A 21,275-nucleotide genomic window follows, 5' to 3' on the forward strand; every position below is an offset into this window, starting at 1 on the left:
GCAGGTCCCGTTTGTCTTCCTGTAACAGGAAGAAGCCTGCTTGATATTGCATTTAGCGAAGACATTGAAAGCAATTTCATGAACAATGTATGACTCCATTACCAATGGTGATCACACTATAGGATTTATACACACATATAAACAATGTATGATTCTAGTACTAATAGTTATCACTGTACGGGACTCATACACAAACATAAACAATACATATCACCGAGTCTGATCAATGTACATTTTTGACAAATATATGAAAAATGTATGTTTAGTCCACAGTTAAGATTATATATTATTGATTTTCACTGGTATAGCGATAGTGAATTATTGTTTGCACTCGTATTGTGATATTGAATAAAATCGATTAAAAAAAAAACGCAACAAGCGTATCACGTGGCTTTTAGTTGATGATCACGATGCAGTTTTGGATCCGCATCTCTCATCGAATGATCAAGGAGCCAACCCGCATGGTCTGTCCTTCCTAGTCTGTTAAATGATCCCTCTACAGCCTCCTTATTCCCAACACACCGTTGGTCGCAAAGTTTTTGGTCCCTCAATGCAAGTCAACTGTCACAGTCTTCTGAACCAACGTCTGCGATTCTATCATCTTGGTTGCACGAAACTCCACTCAGTCATATGACTTGTACCCCGTAAACCCACCCACCACCGCTAAAATACAATGACCGATCTGTGTAGTATACTGTTAAGTACCAATACAATAAAATATATTACGATGCAGACACGTAAAATGGCTTCGTTGCAAATTAAATCATTTCAATAAAAATACTGTAGCAGATTATTATGATAACCACGCTCATACACAAAAAATCCCCGTTATAAGAATCTGAATATTACTCATCTTTCAGGTATGCAACGTATAATTGATTTTGATTTTTTCTGTTCAATAATAATAATAAAAAATTGTTAACTTAAAATGGACTATAGTCTTTCTCACCCATGCGGCAGAGAAATCTACCCGTTTTACAAACTTAACTTTTTATCTCGATCTGGTTATCTCAGACCCGTCATCTCAGCCTCGGTGTCCACGTGCTAGGAAGTATTTTTAAAAAGAAACCATTGGTGTCTTCTGTTATGTCTGACGTAGTTGTTTATAAAATCCAACAAAAACAACAACAACAGATATATAGCAAACATAAATTCACTCATAAAGCATGTTAAGGTCTCCACAACTTTGATAACACCATACAAAACATTTTGAGACACTCACATGCATATCGAGCTGTTTGATAAAGCTCCAGACACAGGCAATGCACATCACTGGGCACACAAAATCAAACTCTCTTAAGTGCAAAGCCGGCAAAACCCAGAAATGTTTTATATCAAACTGGTTTCTTCTAACCTTGTCGAACACCCATAATCCACCCCAGTTGAATCAAATATAATGCATGTGAAAACTGCACTTACCAACAAGAGTGGTTCATTCATCAATCCGCATGCTATCACACACACAGATTTCGATGTAGCTTATCACTGCACTAGTGATAGAAACAATTGCCATATTTCCAGGACAGAAAATAAAAATCTCCAAGAAAGTAATGAATTAAAAATTTCCTCAGGTCATTATACGCTTCGTTAGAACTGCACCCAATAGGCATATTGTACTGCATATTATCGTACCGTTGCCTATCACAGAACGTTTTCCAAATTAAAACTGATGAAAGTTAAAACTTAACCGTATAAAAGATATTATTTATTCATTGTCAATTTCATATGACACCTATCGATTCAATGTCATAATACAGTAATAATATCAACTGATTTTATCTTGCTATTTTCTCATGCTTATAACTTGTGTACTTAGGGGGGACAGGTCACCCCCACACCCTCATTAACACATTCGTCTTCATGCACAGTACACGTATTTGGAAAAACAAAAGCACGTGGCTCGAGGCGTTCATTGCGCAATACTTCCAACACATAAGAATTAGAACTTTTTTCTTTATTTTTTTTTCCCTTTTCTAAGATCGGCATATATAGATGGATTCTAGCTAGCTAACTATTCAGATTTTCATAAAAGAGTACAAAACCTGATGACCCATATATGGAGTGAGAAGCAACATTAATGTCGGATGACTACTGAGTTTTGAATCTGCTAACTAAACTGCATGGGAACAGGGTTATTTTAATTTAGTTGGAAACAACTGGGTGAGAAAAAATAAATCGATGCAAGATTATTTTAATTTAGTTGGAAACAGTTGGGTGAGAAAAATAATATATATCTGTGTTTGAACCAAGACAACTAAATCCCAGTCGCGGGGTTACATTATTTGCCTCCCCACTCGACATAGACTCGTGGGGAGACAAATAATATAACCCATTGACTGGGAGTTCATTGTCTCGTTTGAAACCCCAACAGAGATTCTATTAATCTCGTAGCTTGGCGTTATGTGACTTTGGCCTAATTCACTAAATATTTTAATAATTATAAAGAAACCCAATATATAAAACAGTTCTATGACGTAGCATGCACGAATGCAATTCTATAACTGATATGCCTCTACAGTTACAGATTGCTCCTATAAATGTTATTTACGTGTATTTGTCAAACACAATACCTGATTTGGTTGGATATGGCACGCTGCGAGATATTTGCCTCATATGTTTTTGTTCTGTTTTTGTTTCTTGATAAAAGCGTCCGAAAAATTATTGGTATGTCTTTTTTAACACGAAATCGGTACCTGGTTTGGTTGGGCAGAGCAAGCTGTAAGACAGTTTTGCCGCACTATCTTTTTTGTTTATTCAGGAGGCCATCCTATAAGTGGACAGCCTCTATAAAACTTGTATTGTGATAAGACAACGAAAATTTACTATGCAAGTACCCTGGTTGTGGTGAAAAGCAACGACCAGAGAACTCAGGAAACCAGGTTTCTCACTACATGTACTTAGCGCGTGCAGTAATCAGTAAACCAAACTCGGTTATAGAAATAACTAAGCCTAAAGTTAAGCCACTCACAGGCAACAGTACGCGGCAAATAAGCACGTCAATTTTTGTTCATATATAATGAATAAACATTTTACTTCACACAGTTTTGAGATAACACAAGAGTCCCACCCATGTAAACCTACGGCGTTAATTCCTGTACGTCCCACTATCACCCCTTATTATTAATCACATTATTTCTAGCTGAGAAACAAAATTATAACAACAATGCACCCGCAATTTACATTTGAAAATAATACTAGTCTTCGTCACAGCACAAAATTACATCTGCGTAATAACATAGCAGTAAGCACAATGAGTACAAATTTAAAAAAAAAAAAAAAACATCCCGCGCGCACGTGCACATGAACGGGTCAAAGTTCAGGGATTTCACACTTTTTTCGGTTAAAACAAGACAATCAATTTAAACTTATACGAAATGGTTAGTTTATGAACAATTTTGTGCAGATTATTTACTGGGGTTTAGTAGGAATAATTTAAACGCGAAAGCATACAATTGCTCAATGGAACTATTACGCGTACACTCTGGGACTGGCCACTTCAGAGGAATGCTTCGAAAAGAAAATATACCAGCCCTCAGAAAAGAGAAGCTCTGATTGACTGAGAAAGAACAAATTATATCCACTATATTGGTTCCCCCCCTCAAAAAAATTATAAGGAGGTGCATAAGAAAAAGAAAAAATCCCAGCTCGAAAAGAAACAACTAGTCACCTTTCCCCGCCTGATGATTAAATGACCTGTCCCTTATGAACGAAAATATGATTTCTCCTCAGTAGTTCAATACCAAATCCGATTTTTTTAAAAAAAAAGTTGTTTCATTATCTCCACACATATGCAAAATAATACCAACCATGTCACAAGAAATTTCCAATAAATAGTGCTTTCATAAAGAAACAATGCCATGTTGTGTAACCTAATTTTATTTGACGGTAAGGTTTCATACCTCTGTAAAAACTTCTCAGTGTTAATAAAACCTGAACACTTCTGAAATCTACAACACAGCTTATCTAAAAGTAAAGGAAACATGATTCAAATGTGTTCTAGACGAGTACCTTTTGAAGCATTACACTCAACTATGAAAGCCTTTTCCCCGCGGCGCCTCTCACCTAAAGCACTTTATTGCGAAATGCTACAGAGAGCTGAGTTGTCGTTTGTTATTACGAAATAAACAACGTTCATCTGCTGCTTTAGGTATACCTATACACAGGTATATTGCGAAATGATTACAACAACGTCACTTCCTCCCAAAAGTAATTTAACCTTGCCTCGAGAGAAAACATTTCCTTTTAACACAAGGCCGGTGTATTGTGTAGACTGGCAACGAACAGATCGGTACTTATCCGCATGTTAGTCTTTACACAAGGATCATTGCAGTCGATTGGAAATATCCACGACGGGAGAAACCTTGATTATTGATTTGGGATTGCACAAGTTTGGATATTGAACCGTATTTGGAATTTGCCTTCATATTTAGGATAGTTCAAAAATAGTCCAGTGACGTCATTTAACAGGCCAGCCCTTGGTTTGATAAACATCAAAACCTTTCCAGTAATTACTGGAGTGTAACGATGGCGTCAACCAAGGTGAAGTCGCAACAACAGGTGAGAGAAAATACTAATAATTTTAAATACTTTAAAGGATGTTGAAGTTATTATTCATGAAATATATTACAAGTGGTGCAACATGCACCTACATATTGAGTCTTTGTATTTGAATTTACGATATATATTCTTCTGTATTGGCACGGAAATATAATATTCAAATCAAAATGGCCGCTGTGTTGTTCAGTGCAAGCGTACATTCGTCATTTATCAAAATTTAAAAGAACTGTTGTCAAGTAGATACTATATGCATTCAGAACTTAGACCGAAGTGATTTTTTATAATAAAAAATGTAATTATGAGAATTCATCATTTGCAGTTGGCCTTTTAGAACAGAATTTTGGGATAAGCCATCTCATGAATATTCACAACTCGGTCGACATTGAAAGGTCGAATGCAACAAAGGAGACCTGCAAAAGATATTATTAATATAATGTTCATGTACGAATAATTTTGCATAAGACAGTTTTTAAAATCGTATCTGTCGTCTTGAACGCAGCAGTCGATTTCCACGGAAGAATCTTGAATAATTATTTTCTCAACCATTATTGCTACAAATCTCTCGTCTAAATACATTTTTAACATGTTTGGCATAAAGGATACATTGTAATGGGTATGCTTTTTCAGTACAATGAGAACCCGTTTTGAATAAAGGGGCTTTTTTCGACCAAGGGACATGTTACTTTTTGGTATTTTAATGCATAGCAAGACTTGAAAGGTTACATTACAGAAATGGTAGTTGGTGCGAGGGAGAACTAACAGACATCAAAGCCTGTTAGAAAACAATGACCAGGTTGTTGGTGGCCACAAATTAAGTGCATAACCATCACTCTTCTCATTGCCTCAGGAACTTGTCAAAGTCCAGTATGTTGGAATTTCACCTGACGATAGGTTTTGGTGACCCTTTACTTGTAGATGACATGAAAGTTTTAATAGATATGAAACTTCTGAGACTGGTACAATTGTTGATCAGTAGCCAGGAGGATTTGAATTGAAGGATTATTATTGTACATTTTCTATCAAACTTGCACATTTTTGTTTTTGTTTGTTGCTTTCTTTGCAAACTGCATATGGAGATTTTATTTCAGAAACTGTTTTGGATTGCTGCACTCTGGTGTTTTTGTTTTAAACCATCACATCTGCATCAGTGGGGGTATTAAATTTATTGTTTTTGTATTCATTCTCATAGTTTTAAAATGGTCTTTCCTAATGGACCCGTAAACTTGAACTTGTGGAATTTTCTGTACAAGTTGATAGTTTTGTGCATTTACTGTGTTGCACATCCTTTATGCATTTACTGTGTTGCACATCCTTTAAGTCAAACTATTGGCGACTTGATTGAATTATAAATTTGTTGCTTCCATTGACAAATGATTGCATTTCAAACCCATGCCAGTTTAAGATGCTGTTTGCAGTAACTGCAAAGCATCTTTTCTTCATTATCAAAATCAAGCATGGTATAAAGGGGCGAGTAAATTTTGCTGAACAGTAACTGGTTGGAAAAAAGGCTCAAGTTCATTGATATCAAATCATGGGGGCTGTCATTTAAAAAAGTTGTTGCCCCAAAAATAACCAATCTCATCAATTTGATGCCAATTTTTAAAGAGTCACAGTTTTCATAATACAGTACCAGGGCTGAGCAAATCCCATATCCCGACGTCCAGGGCTAGTCATTTTTGAAGTTGGACAAGTAAAATTTTCCAAGTCGCTAGTCCGGGACAAGTGCTTTTTAAAAGTTGGGCTAGTCCTTATTTTCGTGCTTTAATCACTATATCTACCTTTATTTGGCCAATCATGCCCTCCGGGTATACTGAATACTTGATTCTACCCCTCTTCGTGTATACATTTACATCATGTTACCGCTTGGCTGCATATTGGGCTAAGCGACCAAATTATTGGCAAATCAAAACATGTCAAACAGAAGAAAGCCATTATGATCAGTTAGCAGTGTTGTAAGCGGTTTTGTTGCAATGAGTTTACTCAATCTAGATCATAACGAGTGGCTCTCTATGATTTTAATCCAGCGAGTCTGTGTAATTAAATTAATGAAAGGTACTTTACCGACATCAGTGTTGGTTTCCTTTATGAACTGATTAAATGACAGTAATGATTCTTTAATTAATTACTGATTATACAGATTATTAACTTCCACGTGCGATATTGTGTTTGAAGCGAAACAATTACGCTAATAAATGAGCTGTTTCGATACATATTTAAAAGAGAAAATTGATGTTATGATCACTTTAGAAGTAGTTGTCAAGCAAGCTGATAGTTAACTCTGTGGATAAAATGAGTTTGCTAAATTATTTTTGCAAGGAAGGTACTAACGGCGATTCGGAGAAGGTAAATTTGTTTGAAAATGGAGGGATAAAATGTAAGACGGATACTGAGTGTGCGGTAGCTATTTCGGAGTGTGAACGAGGATTTAGTTCAGTGAACTTAATCAAGAGTTCGTTAAGGAATTCCTTAAACCAAAAAGTTTACAAACGCTAATGAACATATCTGCAAATGGACCAGAGCTTGTGGACTTTAACCCAGACACAGCTATCAGCTGCTGGCTTAGTGCTGGTGCAGGTGGCAGACATGGACATATTTTCAAATCCATCAGCTAAAACATATATACATGAACCTGAAGAAGCCAAATGTATAACAACCAATGTTTTTCAAAAATTAACTTCTTTTATGAAATATTTATTTTGTATATTATTTTGTTTGTTTTTGTCTATGGATTAAGTAGTACATGCATCTCCTCAAATCTCAGCAAGTGATTACCTTTTTGGGACCAGTGAAAAGTAAGGTGGGACTACTGAAGAGTAGGTGGGACTAGTGAAGAGAAAGGTGGGACTAGTGAATTTTCTGAAGTCGCTTGTCCTGGACTAGTGGTTAAAAAAAAATTTGCTCAGCTCTGAGTACTATCCATTTATCTCAACATTTTTGGGACCAAAGTAATATTGTTGACAAAAGTTAGTGATTAGATGGTGGCAGGGGGACTAAAGATAGATTTTGCATACAAGTGAAATTTCAGAGATGGCCTGTAGTCAGTGACTGGGATTTACACAGAAAATTTATTTTGGTTAAATGAAGACAACTGGATTGAAATACACTTGTACATTGACAAATGACAATTGTGTATTACACTCCACATGTTAACACACTAACCCCTGGAGATTTTTGTCATTTTTGCCAGAAAAGAGTAGGAAACACATTTGAAAGCTATTTCTGAATAGATCTGAAAGCACCAGATCCCAGGTGATCTTTCAATAACATACTGCCTAGTTGTGTTAAAACATCATTTTTCATTGACTATTTGACTTGCATGTAAGCAGAAGGGTAAAAGTTGTTTGGTTTTGTATTTTTTTTTGCGCTAAACTAAGCCATTATTTTTGTATCGTGACCACTCTTTATTCCAAATGCCCATCTTATCCTACCTTTTGCTTTGATGAAGGTACGTGTGTTATTGAAGGCACCACAGGGAGAAGTGGACATTAAGCAAGAATGCATGTGTGTTCTCTTGTTTGAATTATGCCCTATATTTCCCAGTATTCATATTAGCATCTAACATTGGTTTTATGTTATACGTTATTTTAAGTAGAAAATGTTAGTTATTTTGGTGACGACTTTTAAAGAGATAAATAGAAGCTACATTGTAATGTTTTGAGTAACATAGGGTCATGCTAACAGGCGAAGTGGACAACTAAGTCACCTAAAAGACTATAAATTTCGCTTTAGTCTATTAGGAAAGCAAAATCTACTTCGCCCTGTAATTTTTTTTGTTTCTCCAAGATACATTGACTGACCTTACTTTAGAGATGCCCCCAGGCCTTAGCCAGGTTAGTTCTAGTGTTGTAGCAAAATTCATCAAGCCATCAGTAGCTGTGCCTAGTTTTGATGTCAGTTGTGCAAACTCGTGCACATTCACAGGCATAGCTGATTGATCCCCCCATTAACCCTTCTCCTAAGTTAGCAACTATCACCGTCCGATTTCGGCACATTATTCATTGCTGATAACAAAACATTCAGACTTGTTTTGAAACTTTAACACTATACAAGAAGCAGTTTGTTTTAAGAATAGAATCGGTGGGTCACAGGAATCAGACTATTAGATTTTATTAGCACTTGTGTTTGCCACACAGAGAATTTTATTGTTTAAAAGTTTGCTGTTCAAAATCGTGTAATTCTTAAGGGATAAAAAAAATTATTTTGAGACATAAATGCTGCATATATAAATATATATATATATATATATATATATATATATATATATATATATATATCAATATTTGGCTACGACGACTGGTAATTTAAAACATATTTTGACCAGTTTTTAATTGCTATAGTATTTTAGTGTTACAAATGTATTATGGTTAAATATTCTGAATTTTATGGGAAGTTGAGATGCAGAAAACCACTGGAGCAGGAGCAGATTTTGTGGTTTCTCATCCAGGAGTACATATTGTAATCGGTATTTTTGTAGTTTTCAAATCAGTTGACCATGAAGGTTATTGTCATGCTATTCCACGGAGGTGTAACATTTCTAGCTGAATTGACTAGTGCCTACTAAAATTCAGATATTTTGTGATAATGGGGTCATGGTTAGACAGGTAAGATATAATGTTCACTGATGCAGGATAATAGATTAGTTTACCCTCAAATATTTTTGCCATGCATTTTCCATTTTCTTAGTTGCAGCTAATCATGCAGGTACAAATAATGGTCAATTGAGAATGAATGTCAGTATTTCAAATTTACAAATTTATTTGCATGTTTGTTACGTCTCATTGACATGGTTTTTATCATAAAAGCGTTACATTGCTCAGTAGCTTAGTACTTCACAAACTAGGAAGACAAGAATGGTATTTACACAAGACAGATTGGTCATAGTAATTTACAGAATTTTTTAAATTCTAGCATTGCATGTTGTGATTCAGTCATGGTTGGCGATGATGCTAAATATTTGATGACATCACAACGAATATTCAAATACAAGTTAAATACGGGTTATCGCTGTTTGAATAGGAAACTCTATTTTAGTATTGACATTAACCATTCAGCTCACTACCATTATTACTTGGTTATTTCAGATTAGTAAACTTTAGTCATGTTAGTGTTAGTGTTTATAACTTTTAGTAAGGCTGGTAATTGGTTCCATAATGGAAGTGATTGGGATGGAGTATATGGTAGGATGGTTCGACCAGAAATAACACTAAGCTACTTATACCATTCACCAGTGTCTTCCTTCATGGTCCAGACATCTGAAAAGGGATTTTTTGTTTTACAAAGCAATTGAACAATTTTTAAACAGAAAAGCTACTTTTTGAGGCCTTGGAAAATACAGTTGGTGCGTATGAACTTGTAAGAAATGCTGTATCATAGCACAAGAGTCCTTGATGCAATTCAGTCTAAGCTAAATTTCTGCTTACATTATAAAACTGAAATGGCTTGCTTTTGTGAATGAGGTTTTGAGCACCAGATAGGTCATCAGTGAAGAAGTGAATCTGATGACATGGTATCAGGCACAAAATATTGAAACACGATACTTGGGTTTTGTGAAAAAGTTTTAAACATTAGTGAGGTTTTGAGAAGCATGGAAACAGATTTTGGGTTTTCAGTGCTGAGTATTCGTACTTGGCTTCTAGGATTGTTTTCTTAATTTGTATGCATGAGCAGAGCATGAGCCGTTGCAGGTACACAAGTATGATTGGAATTCTTGGCAAAGAATGTACACAACATAAGGTCATGGGGCAGCTGCATGGATGTGTAATTGGATCCGTTTTGAACAGCACATCATGGATGCAGTTTTTCTTGATGAGTTAGTACATTTGTTCCAAGTTTTATGGCATTGTCACGGTATTCATGGTGGATCTAAACAGGTGGTATTAGAGCAGAAAGATTTAGCCTTGCAGTGTTGGTTAGGATTGTAAACATTATCCTTGTGTTGAGAAATGCAGTATCTAAAACAATTCTTTTTTCTACTCCCAAAATGCCTGTTCTGGAAACTAGACAAATGGTTTTCGTTTTAAAGACTTTCAAAAATTAAATCAAGACTGGTCCAGATGGTGCATAAATGTATGAACCGTTGCAAAATGTAGGATGCATTGGCGATTTTAGCGATGAAACGGGTCTGGAGAAAAACTTGTATTATTTACACATCTAAGCATTTGTCTGTATGGAAGGCTGTCCGAATGAAGTAGAAAGCATGGAGTACTTCAATCGAAGTAACAGGATCCCCTCCCCCCCATATGAAGTAAAATGAAAATTTCCGATGTACAAGAGTTTCTCAAGGATGACACTTGGTGTGGATTTCCTGTGCATTTGTCAGGCATGGGCATGACTTTTTGTAACTATTCACAAGTTTTAGTGAAGGATCAAACAGATATCCAAATGTTATTTGTGTAAAAGTAAACTTAAAAAGATGCAACCAGAATCTGGTTGCCCAGTGGGATGATGGCTTTGAGGAACCTGGTTGCCCCAAACTGAAATTATGTTTCAGGTTGTTGAACTCCATATGTCTCTCTGAAACATAGCTCTCAGATAAAGTTTATGTAAAAGCTGAAATGTTTTCGATATTCTATTCAAACCAGTTGTTGTTCATGCTTGTACTTTGTTCCTAATTGGAGATTCCATTTGTACTTCACAGGTGACTGATTGCTCTATCATTTTCCCAGTAAGTGTTGACCTTGAATACATGTAGCAGTGTCTTGTTTCAAGCCATTAGAAAGAGGGAATTTTGTTAAGTTGTAAATTTTGTGTAATATAGATTGTTCATTTAAGGAATGTTCTACTTAGTGTAAGATAGCATTAAATGCCCAAAGACCATGTGAGTTCTTATGTTTAAGGCCCAGTATTGTCCATTTGTCAGGAGATATTGAGTTGCTAGTTACCCTGTTTTATATCCTTATTTTTGATCTGGTTCAAGCCAGTTTTGATTATGTTTATATCCGAAAACCGGGTTGTCATAATTCCCCCCCCCCCCCCCGCGAAAAAAGTAACATTTCCCATAAAATTCTGGGGGCAAAATAGGGAAAAAAGAATTGTGCACATTTTTTGTGAAGAATGTGCTATTTTGATATGTTGTCTTTTAATGTAAATATCCCATTTGTCACTTTCAGCGGATATGTTGTCCTTGTGTAGTTGTGAAATATGTCACTTACCTACTGTGTCATGTGATCAATTCTGATTGGTTACTAAAAAAAGTCAGTAGAGCACATGTTTGCAATAGGAACATCCTTTTCTATCATTTCGAGCAAGACGTACTTCACAACATGACAGAAATGGTTTATAGACATTTGATGCTGAGGTTAGCTTGGCAGGACAATGATAAATAGCAAAACCAGTTCAAGCAGGCTTTTTCATTATTTTTTCAGTAATACTTGTAATAATAGAGTGCAGATTTTTGTCAGTAGGCATAGCAGCAGTGAACAAAGAAATCCTCGTCTCAGATGATGCTAAGATGGCGGTGCTGAAACTGGAGTGTCCTTCCAACATCAATTTTTGTAATTTAAATTCACACTGGACAAAAAATTTGACCGGACTGGAAACAAATGAAATAAATGCGTTTGTAATTGGTGTAAAAACTGTCAAAGAAAATTCCTTCATACTTGGAATTGCTAATTTCAGTACATCAGCCCCTGACACAAATGGGTGATTCCAGATTTGAAATGAAGTGAAAATCTACATGCATGATATTTATCAAGTGACACAGTAAATGTGAGGTTTTTTTTTAGAAATAAGAATGGATAGAGGAGTGACATGATATGCAGTGTATGGTTTGATGTAATGGTCATTGTGTAGATAAAATGCTGTTCTTATTAAAGATTTTTGGTTACAGAAACAATATGCATTTAGTGTTATACTGTAATATACAGAGTACATGTATTTAACGTTATACTGTAATATTCATAACATGTATGCAATTGATACTTTTATGCGTGCTATTACTCTGTTTGACAGTGTTTTGTGTTGTTTTTTTAACATCATCATGGTAGGTCTCCCCCTTATCATTAAGTTGGCCCCCTTTTTCTCGGATTCAGTAGGGACAAGTGCCCACACTTATCAAATCCTAGATGCAACCCTGCCAAAATCTTGGGAGTCCTGCGAGGCATTCTTTTGATCAAACTTAGAATACAGCTTATATCATTAAGATCTCCAGGTTCAGCACACCTACTAAAGAGGTGATCTTGACAGTTTGTTACCACTCGGTGGTGGGGCGAGGACTGTAATTCTTACCTGATTTTGATCAAACTGACATCCAGATATTTTCTCAAGATCTTCAGTGGATTCGATAATATGCGAGATCCTTGCATCTAATTGGCTGATTAGTCTGATCAAACTTGGAATATATTCTTATAAATGTAGAGATCTTGTAATGTACAGTTTCACTCGCTATATCCTGATCAAAAAATTTCTTTTGATAGGTTATGGAATAATGTGCATATCCCCTTCTTCATAAAGGATTCATCGATTATTTTAATAAACCAAACGGGTCCAAAACAGGGCTGTAAGACTGGTAATAAACTATGCCAATCAGATGTAAAATTACCAAAAGAAGGGAAAAAGTTATTTTTGTTCCTTTTTAATCTGTCGCTGCAAAGTTTGAAGAATAAGCCAGATTAACCAAAGGAAAAATCTAGTCTGTTATTTCACAAGAAAATTTGGGTGAGCCAAAACATGATTGTCACATTACATGAACTATTATGGCTGGAGATAATGTTTGTTTGATCACATCAAATCACAATATTCGAAGTCTTTGCAATTGCCCATTTCATTACTTCTGCTACCAACTTCAATTAAAATTGCGTCTAAGGGAGCATTGTTTAAAGGTGCAAATGGGTTGTTTTTGTTTGCTGCCTGTAAGTGTTTAATAAATCAGTGACCATATAAATTGACATATATCTGGCCATCAGTGAAATGGCAGGTAACATTTACAATTTTCTACCTCTCCACTTATTAGGACTAGTTAGAATTTTTGTTTCTTTTGTTAAATTTATGGATGATTTTCACATAGCAATGTGGCATCTCCAGGAAATGCAAAAGTTAACAAGAATTGGATTTAACACTAATTATACATCACTTAAATGCACATTTTAATGAGTAGATTCAAACTATAGTGGTATGGAAATACAGATGGATCATGACCTTATCACTTTGAGAATGCTTGATTATAGTTCCATCATGTGGGCTGTCTGGATGTGGAAAAACCGGTACAGAGCTCATTCTTATTTCTTCTTAAATCAATAATTGTCTAGAATCACATAGCTGCCAGGATTGATCAATAATGTGCTGCCTACACATATGTAGATATAGTTGTCAGACTATTGAAGTACTTACTGTTCACCCGACAAAGTATATACAACCCAGTTGTCAACCTATGCATCTGTCATTAATATTCAATCATGATAGTATATATTACATTACATAAGCATTTGAGATCATTTATATACAAGACTGGTTATTTTAACACACACACACACACGCAATAAATACTGGTTGTAAAGTTAACTGAAGTAGCTCATATCCTCAACGTTTGAACCTGAATCTTGTTTCTTGTACAAAATTTATTTGTATATGATGCTGCATTTTTGCATTTTAAAAGATGCATCTATGTAATGGCTTGCTGTTAAATATCCTCTTATAGGTCTCCTTTTCTTTTTCCTTCAAGCAAATGTATTTAGTAAACTCTGCCATCTTGCAAGTTTTCCTTGCTGATGCATTCCAGCAAGTTCAGAATTAAAGATCATGTAAATTTCAAGATTTGTTTTGTGGGGTTTTGAAAGATCGTACACATTTTTCTGTAAGAATTCGCTGGCTTACACGAGAAGTGGCTTCAGAAGGGTTATGGGTGATGTTACTGCTGTTGCATTTGCTTGCAGATAGAAAATTATATATGGCCAGTTTATAAATTGGTCTGCAAAATTTGACTTTTAGTCTTATAAAGCCCATTTTAAACTGTCAACAGAAACCAGCCTGCTTTCATAAGAACTGCTTGCCTGTTGGAGGTGTATGACGAACATCTCTTTGTTTATATTATAGTTACTGTTATTTGAATTATTTTTATTTATCAGAAGGATAACCGGCAGGACAGTTATCGATATGCTGTCGCTCCAGGAGATGAGGGGGGTAAGAAGAAGTCAAAGAAGGCGGCAAAGAAGGAGCGGATGGATGAACTTAAACAAGAGTTGGAGATGGATGAACACAAAATTCCTGCCAATGAATTGTATGCAAGACTTGGAACAGATCCAAATATGGTGAGAACATGAAATTTGGAGATTTTATTCTTTAAAATACGAAGTACAAAATAAAATAACAATAGACTACAAATAGATTTTTCTTAGTGTGCACAATGGAACTTTCTGAAAAACCACGAAAACCAAAGTAAAAACAAGCACCACTAAATCAAGAATTTTTAAAAATAGAAGGGGCAGATGCCTGAAATTAGCTTAGTGAAGGAAGATACAGTATGGTTGCAGTGGAAGAATGATGGGACAGATTAATTCCTGTATCAAGGATGTTAAGAATAGCGATTTTACCCCATTGAAAATCAGATCTTAGTCGTAATTACTATGTGTAACAAGGAAAAGGTCAAGTTAGGGTCTGTGCATGTGGAAAGTCCTGTACTGTTGGTGGCCAGTAAATGTTTCAAAGTTTTAGGACAACTGCCAACTCCTTGAAATGGCATAGAACTTTAAAATTAAGTACAACTGTATACTAAACAGTAATTACTTATGATTTTGTTAAATTTAATTCATTTACTTCCAAGGCAGCATGAACATAAGCATCTTTTTGAGTGAATTTCCTTGAACATTAATAAGGTTTGAATTTCTGGTGAAATGCTTGCAAAGATCATATTATTGTAAATGAAAACTTAAATTGCCTGCAAGTAGACAAAAAATAATAACCTGAACATGATAAATTTAGAAATAATTAAATTGCCTGGTTTAACCAGAATAGATTTGACTTATCTTGTGTATTTTTTTTCAGGGTCTTAGTCCAGAGATGGCCAGAGACATTTTGCACAGAGATGGTCCAAATGAACTGACACCTCCAAAAACAACACCCGAATGGGTTAAATTTTGTAAACAGATGTTTGGAGGTTTTTCGTTACTCTTGTGGATAGGGGCCATCCTGTGTTATATTGCTTATTCAATTCAAGCAGGAGCTATGGAGAATCCACCAGGAGACAATGTAAGTTGATATACAAGTCTCTCTACATTACAGCAGGCTATTGAATGCCTTTGCTATGAACTTGATTTGGGGAGAAATCTTGACAAATAGTATAAATCTATCGAACTAGAAGGTAAGAACTACTATTGATGAATTCTCAGATAGAAATAAATTCTTAACAATTTACCAGTATGTATAGCAATTTGTAGAAATGGTCCAAACTTAAGAACTTTTTTGTATCCAATGTCAGACACGCATACAGAACTGTATCCTATGACTGAACTTCAGTGTCTACGGATTATTGAAAACAAGATGGACTGGGGTTAAGATATTGATGTTGTGGACGAATTCTGTTAATTTATTAGGAACTTCAGCTCTTCAAGGAAAGGAGTCAAGCATGTGATTAAGAGAGAAAGGAGGGGGTTGTGTGTAAATTCAGTTTGGTGTTCTTATAAGCTGTTGATAGAGTACAGTAATACCTCGTGCATTCACGTTTCTGGATTCACGGATTCGCGAAATTTTCATTGGCACCCTCTACGTACATGTTTTCTTTATTGTATTGAATTGTACCTTCATTATATGACTTCTGTGACATATGAAGTTTACCTAGTTTACCTTCCTGACAATGACAAAGAAAACGTCAGTCATTACATTTACAGTCCCATTCGTTACTTGGTTTTGCCTTACTGTGAGTGCAAAAGAAAACGGCAGCCAATGAAATAGTATGGGGTAATATTAGTACATGTATACATGTACCGTACTGTAAATGCGCTAGAGTGGCAAATACCCATTAGGCGATACTGTACTCTATTTTTACGTCAACCATTTATTTATCTTTTTAAGGGTAATGTATTAAGCTAACTTTTAAATGAAATTAAAGTGCTTTGGGAGCATGATTTGGGTCATATTTAGGGTTTAAACCCTAGAAATAAGCATTTATTAGCATTTTTAGTGACTCGTACCAAACATTTGTGATTCCTCCTGATCCGCGACTGGTTCTGGAACCAAACCTCGCGAATGTTCGAGGTATTACTGTAATGGGATTAATGATTACACACACCATATTTAACAAACGAAGTTGAATGTATACACAAAGAATTGATTCAGTGATAGCCTGAAATTCTTTTAGTTATCTTCAGTCAGTCTTAGAACTGCCCATTTTCATCCAGATGCATTTATCATTCATTTGAAATCATTCAGCATTTCATTTGCCTAATTGCATGTCATTTGCATTTATTTTGCTTTCAGTTTTAATTTATTTGGTAAAATAAACATGATCCATAATATACAGACAAAAATGTATTGATATGTAAATGGGAGGTATTAAACCTAGCCATTGAATGTATACTGGTGGTCTTCACATAAGGGTAGTAATTGTAGCATGTCATTCATTATTCTTGGCAAATTTGTTTTATTGATATACATGTACTGGGAAGAATTATACATTGGAAAGCTTCCTTATGAATGACTTTAAATGTTGAGAATTTCATCCAAATCTAGAATATTGATATGGGTGTTTTTATTCTTTCTTCATTTCAGTTGTATCTAGGTATTGTATTAACAGCAGTAGTGGTTGTTACTGGTTGTTTCTCCTATTATCAAGATGCCAAAAGCTCAAGGATTATGGACTCGTTCAAAAATTTGATTCCTCAGGTGAGTACATCAAACTTTTTTCATAAATATTATACAGGTTGTCCCTGTCATGCCCATTTAAAAGTAGGGATTAACATTTCTTTAACATGTCTTTCAAAGTTTTTGTTCAGATTAGGCGTGCATATGCATATAGGTTGTGACGTGCACAAAGTAAGTCCTATTTTGCTGGAAAGTTCCATACCTACTACACATATTGTTGCATTGAACTGAATCTTTGGAATGTTGTTACTAAATTCGTGAACTTTGTACCGTGATGTTCTAGTACATGTCTCACATTAGTAAGCATAAAGATATGTCATTTATAATACTGTTTATTTGTGATACATGTTCCACGATACTTTTATTCATCATGTGAAACTTTCAAATGTTATATCTATTTCAGTATGCACTTGCTGTACGAAATGGTGAAAAGCTGAATATAAGAGCTGAGGAATTAGTAGTAGGTGACATAGTTGAAGTCAAATTTGGAGATAGAGTGCCTGCCGATATCAGGGTTATAACTGCTCATGGATTTAAGGTAATCTTGTTTCACGTCTTAAATCAACATGCTACTTTAAAAACAAATTTAATATAGATTGATACATTACATAATTTTAATGATACTCCAGGGGTATACCACCATATAGTACTGCTCCAGTGGCCTAGTGGTTAGTGTCCACCTCGGATGCCAGAGGTCGTGGGTTCAATTCCTGCTGAGTCATACCAAAGACTTACAAAAATGGTACTAAGAGCTTCCTTGCTTGGCGCTCAGCATTATGAGGTTAGTGTTAGTACTGGTTGGCCTGGTGTCATGATAATGTGACTGGGTGGGACATCACGCTACATGTCTGCAGCATGATGACCCAGTGCTATACATCACTATAAACTGGCACATTGCAGACATCATAGTGATGACTGAAAATTTTTTAAAGCTACGTTAAAAATCCAAATCACACACACACACCACCATACAGTGAGAAGTCCTTGAAGGAAAGTTCATTATTTACTAATTAATTATTATAATATAAATGGAGGTCATCAAATACACAAATATATATCTTGTAGTCTTAAAATAAGCTTTTATAATGCTGTCCATGGAAGTGATGGAATATACCATGTAGTGAGACAGCCATCTAATGAAGCACACGATACAGTACTCCCTTTTTGTAGTTCTGTCCTCAAGAGTCCTGGAGTGTTTCACCATGTGGCGGGATAGCATGGTAGTGAAGTAAATGATACTGCACTCACTGGGATGCTGTCCATTGGAGTGTTGAGTGTATCACCTTGTAAGATAATATTGTAATGAAGTATCATGAAATTGCACTTGTGATACTTTTGCCTATAGGAGTCTTGGAGTATCGCACCTTATTGTGAGACAGCTGTATAATGAATCACATGGTACAGTACCAGTTGCATTTGGTTGTTGTTAAAGTATTTTGATAGGTTGTTCATTGCATTGATAGCCCAATATGGAGTTCATTGGTATCAGAGTGCATACACATCCAAGTTATCAGTGACCATTTATTAGTAGGCATGATATGCTGTGGAGTGTGATTGAATAAATGGAAAGATTCAAGCGTTTACATTTGCATGACACGACTGGATGTATAATTTAAATAAAGTATGAAAATTAGCATTTGCCTGAAGAGAAAAAAATGTCCTGGAAATCACCAGTAATGCATCTTGTACTTGTATAGCTTTACTCTCTAAACTATAGAAAACCCTTATCCATGAGAGATGTACCATCCTCATATTCTTAAACATTTCGGAATATGTACATGAACCTATACTTTTCCAGACAAAATCTTAATATGTGGAATATCGATAAAGCAAATATTTCTGTTATTGGTCTTCAGGACCTGATATTAAGTATTCCACTTAGTGACATTATCCCTCGGTACATATTTTAAATTTTTTTATAACAAGTTGGTCCTGATTGGGGACAGTTTTAAATTCATGAAAATGTATTGGTGCTGGTCAGTTAAAATATTCAGTATGTTCTACACCACCTTTTTATTTGCTTAGGTTGACAACTCCTCACTTACAGGAGAATCTGAGCCCCAATCCAGGACTGCTGAATTCACCAATGAAAACCCCCTAGAAACCAGAAACTTGGCTTTCTTTTCTACAAATGCTGTGGAAGGTGAGTCCAGATACATTATGCCAAGTTTTCATTTGTGTTTTATTTAGTTGACATGCTTGTCTACTGAAGTATATTTTATTACAGTGGTTGCAGTGTATTGAACTAGGATGGAAATAAGAGCTAACACATGGCACAAGTTCTTGAAGACTTGGAGGATATTATCTGGTTCTTTGTAACCAGAAGCTTGTGAGCTTTGTGCCGTGATGTCAAGTACTTGAGCCATATACATGTAGTTGGCAAGTGTAAAATAGTTTAATACCAGAATTTTAATAATACGTGTAACAGGATCAATATTATTCAAGTTCTAATTTGCTTTTACTTGTGCGCCTGTCTGTGATTTGGTTATTTAATGTAGCCTTTAAAAAAATTCAGTCATATTGCCACAATGTCTGCAGCTTGGCGGTTATAGTGATGTCTAGCACTGGTGCATCGTGCTGCAGACATGTAGCATCATGTCCCACCCAGACCTGACACCAGGCTGACCAGATCAGACATGACCTGAGCGCCAAGTGAGGCAGCTGCTGTTACAATTTTTATGCCTATGGTATGACAGCTGGGGTTCAAACCTGTGATCTGCCGCATCAGAGGTAGATGATGTAACCACTTAGACCACCCGAGTTTGCTGTTTAGTTTGCTCCAGAGCTTTTTCTTTTGGTCATTGTTAAGAGTGCACATTTTAGAAAACCTCATCAGGTGTCAAATTTTAGTTTTATAGTACTATTGATCCATTTGGAATTAAAACTATTGACTAATGATTCTACCCCATCACACCTACACCTCTTCCATATTGGCGAATAACCTTGTTTGGATGCCATTTTCCATGATTTATCAGTACAGTGGACATTAATTTGGTGGTGAGGTCTCTTTGTTTTTAACTGAGATCACAAAATGATTCAAAACAACCAATAGTATTCCATAGTTCTCAGCAATAGTGAGTTTGCTAAGAACAAAAATTAAAATTAAAAGACAAAAAGGAAGCTAAAAGTAAGAAATTTGTTAACAAAACTTATTAATAATTTTGACTCTGGGGGCATATTACCAGTGGTGGGGTGGGGGTGGCTGAGTGGTCTAAAGCACTGTTACAGATCACTGCCATCTCATCTGTCTGCGTGGGTTCGAGTCTTAGGTTCAATCTATGTGGGTATGAGAGAAAGCTTGCCAGTTGCTTCTCGTGGGTCACTGGTATTTTCCTGGGTACTTCCTCCACCATTAATACTGGCTGCCATGTATAGTCTATCTTGTGCTGAAAAATGGCATTAAACCCAACAACCAGTGGTATCATTATGTGCCAGGGTTTGCTAGTACCTGCCAATATTCAGTAAATCAATACATGTGCAGTCAGAAAGTAAAAAAAAAAAAAAAAAATGTAAAACCCTTCTATTTTTGTGGAAAACCTTGTACTTTGTAAAATTAATTAACATACTGATTAATGGTTATACATCTTCATAAAGCTTGGCAAACACATTCATTGATTAAAGTAATGCCATTGTTATATTTTCTGTAGGTACTTGCCGTGGTGTTGTCGTCAAGACGGGTGACCGAACTGTAATGGGTCGAATTGCCAACTTGGCCTCGGGTCTTGAAGTTGGAGAAACACCCATTGCTAAGGAAATTGCCCATTTCATTCATATAATTACTGGTGTGGCTGTTTTTCTGGGAGTCACCTTCTTCATCATTGCTTTCATCCTCGGATACTTCTGGCTCGATGCAGTCATCTTCTTGATTGGTATTATTGTTGCCAATGTGCCGGAGGGACTTTTGGCCACTGTAACTGTAAGTAGCA

The 21,275-nt window shown here is 35.7% G+C and overlaps 1 protein-coding gene across 1 annotated transcript in view; it reads left to right on the forward strand.

The window, feature by feature from the left end:
* The first annotated feature begins 4,225 nt into the window (after nt 1-4,225).
* LOC149794560 (sodium/potassium-transporting ATPase subunit alpha-like) overlaps nt 4,226-21,275 on the forward strand; it is a 51,305-nt gene continuing 34,255 nt past the window's right edge. Inside the window, exons 1-7 of the mRNA XM_089968834.1 lie at nt 4,226-4,557; nt 14,619-14,801; nt 15,535-15,738; nt 17,257-17,370; nt 17,753-17,887; nt 19,375-19,492; nt 20,997-21,265. Of these exons, the coding sequence (XP_089824960.1) occupies nt 4,525-4,557; nt 14,619-14,801; nt 15,535-15,738; nt 17,257-17,370; nt 17,753-17,887; nt 19,375-19,492; nt 20,997-21,265 (1,056 nt within the window). The 5' untranslated portion in view covers nt 4,226-4,524. The remainder of the gene's footprint in view (nt 4,558-14,618; nt 14,802-15,534; nt 15,739-17,256; nt 17,371-17,752; nt 17,888-19,374; nt 19,493-20,996; nt 21,266-21,275) is intronic.

This window comes from Sinohyriopsis cumingii, chromosome 8 (assembly GCF_028554795.1).
Source record: "Sinohyriopsis cumingii isolate HCF-2022 chromosome 8, ASM2855479v2, whole genome shotgun sequence".
In the NCBI taxonomy this organism is placed as follows: domain Eukaryota; kingdom Metazoa; phylum Mollusca; class Bivalvia; order Unionida; family Unionidae; genus Sinohyriopsis; species Sinohyriopsis cumingii.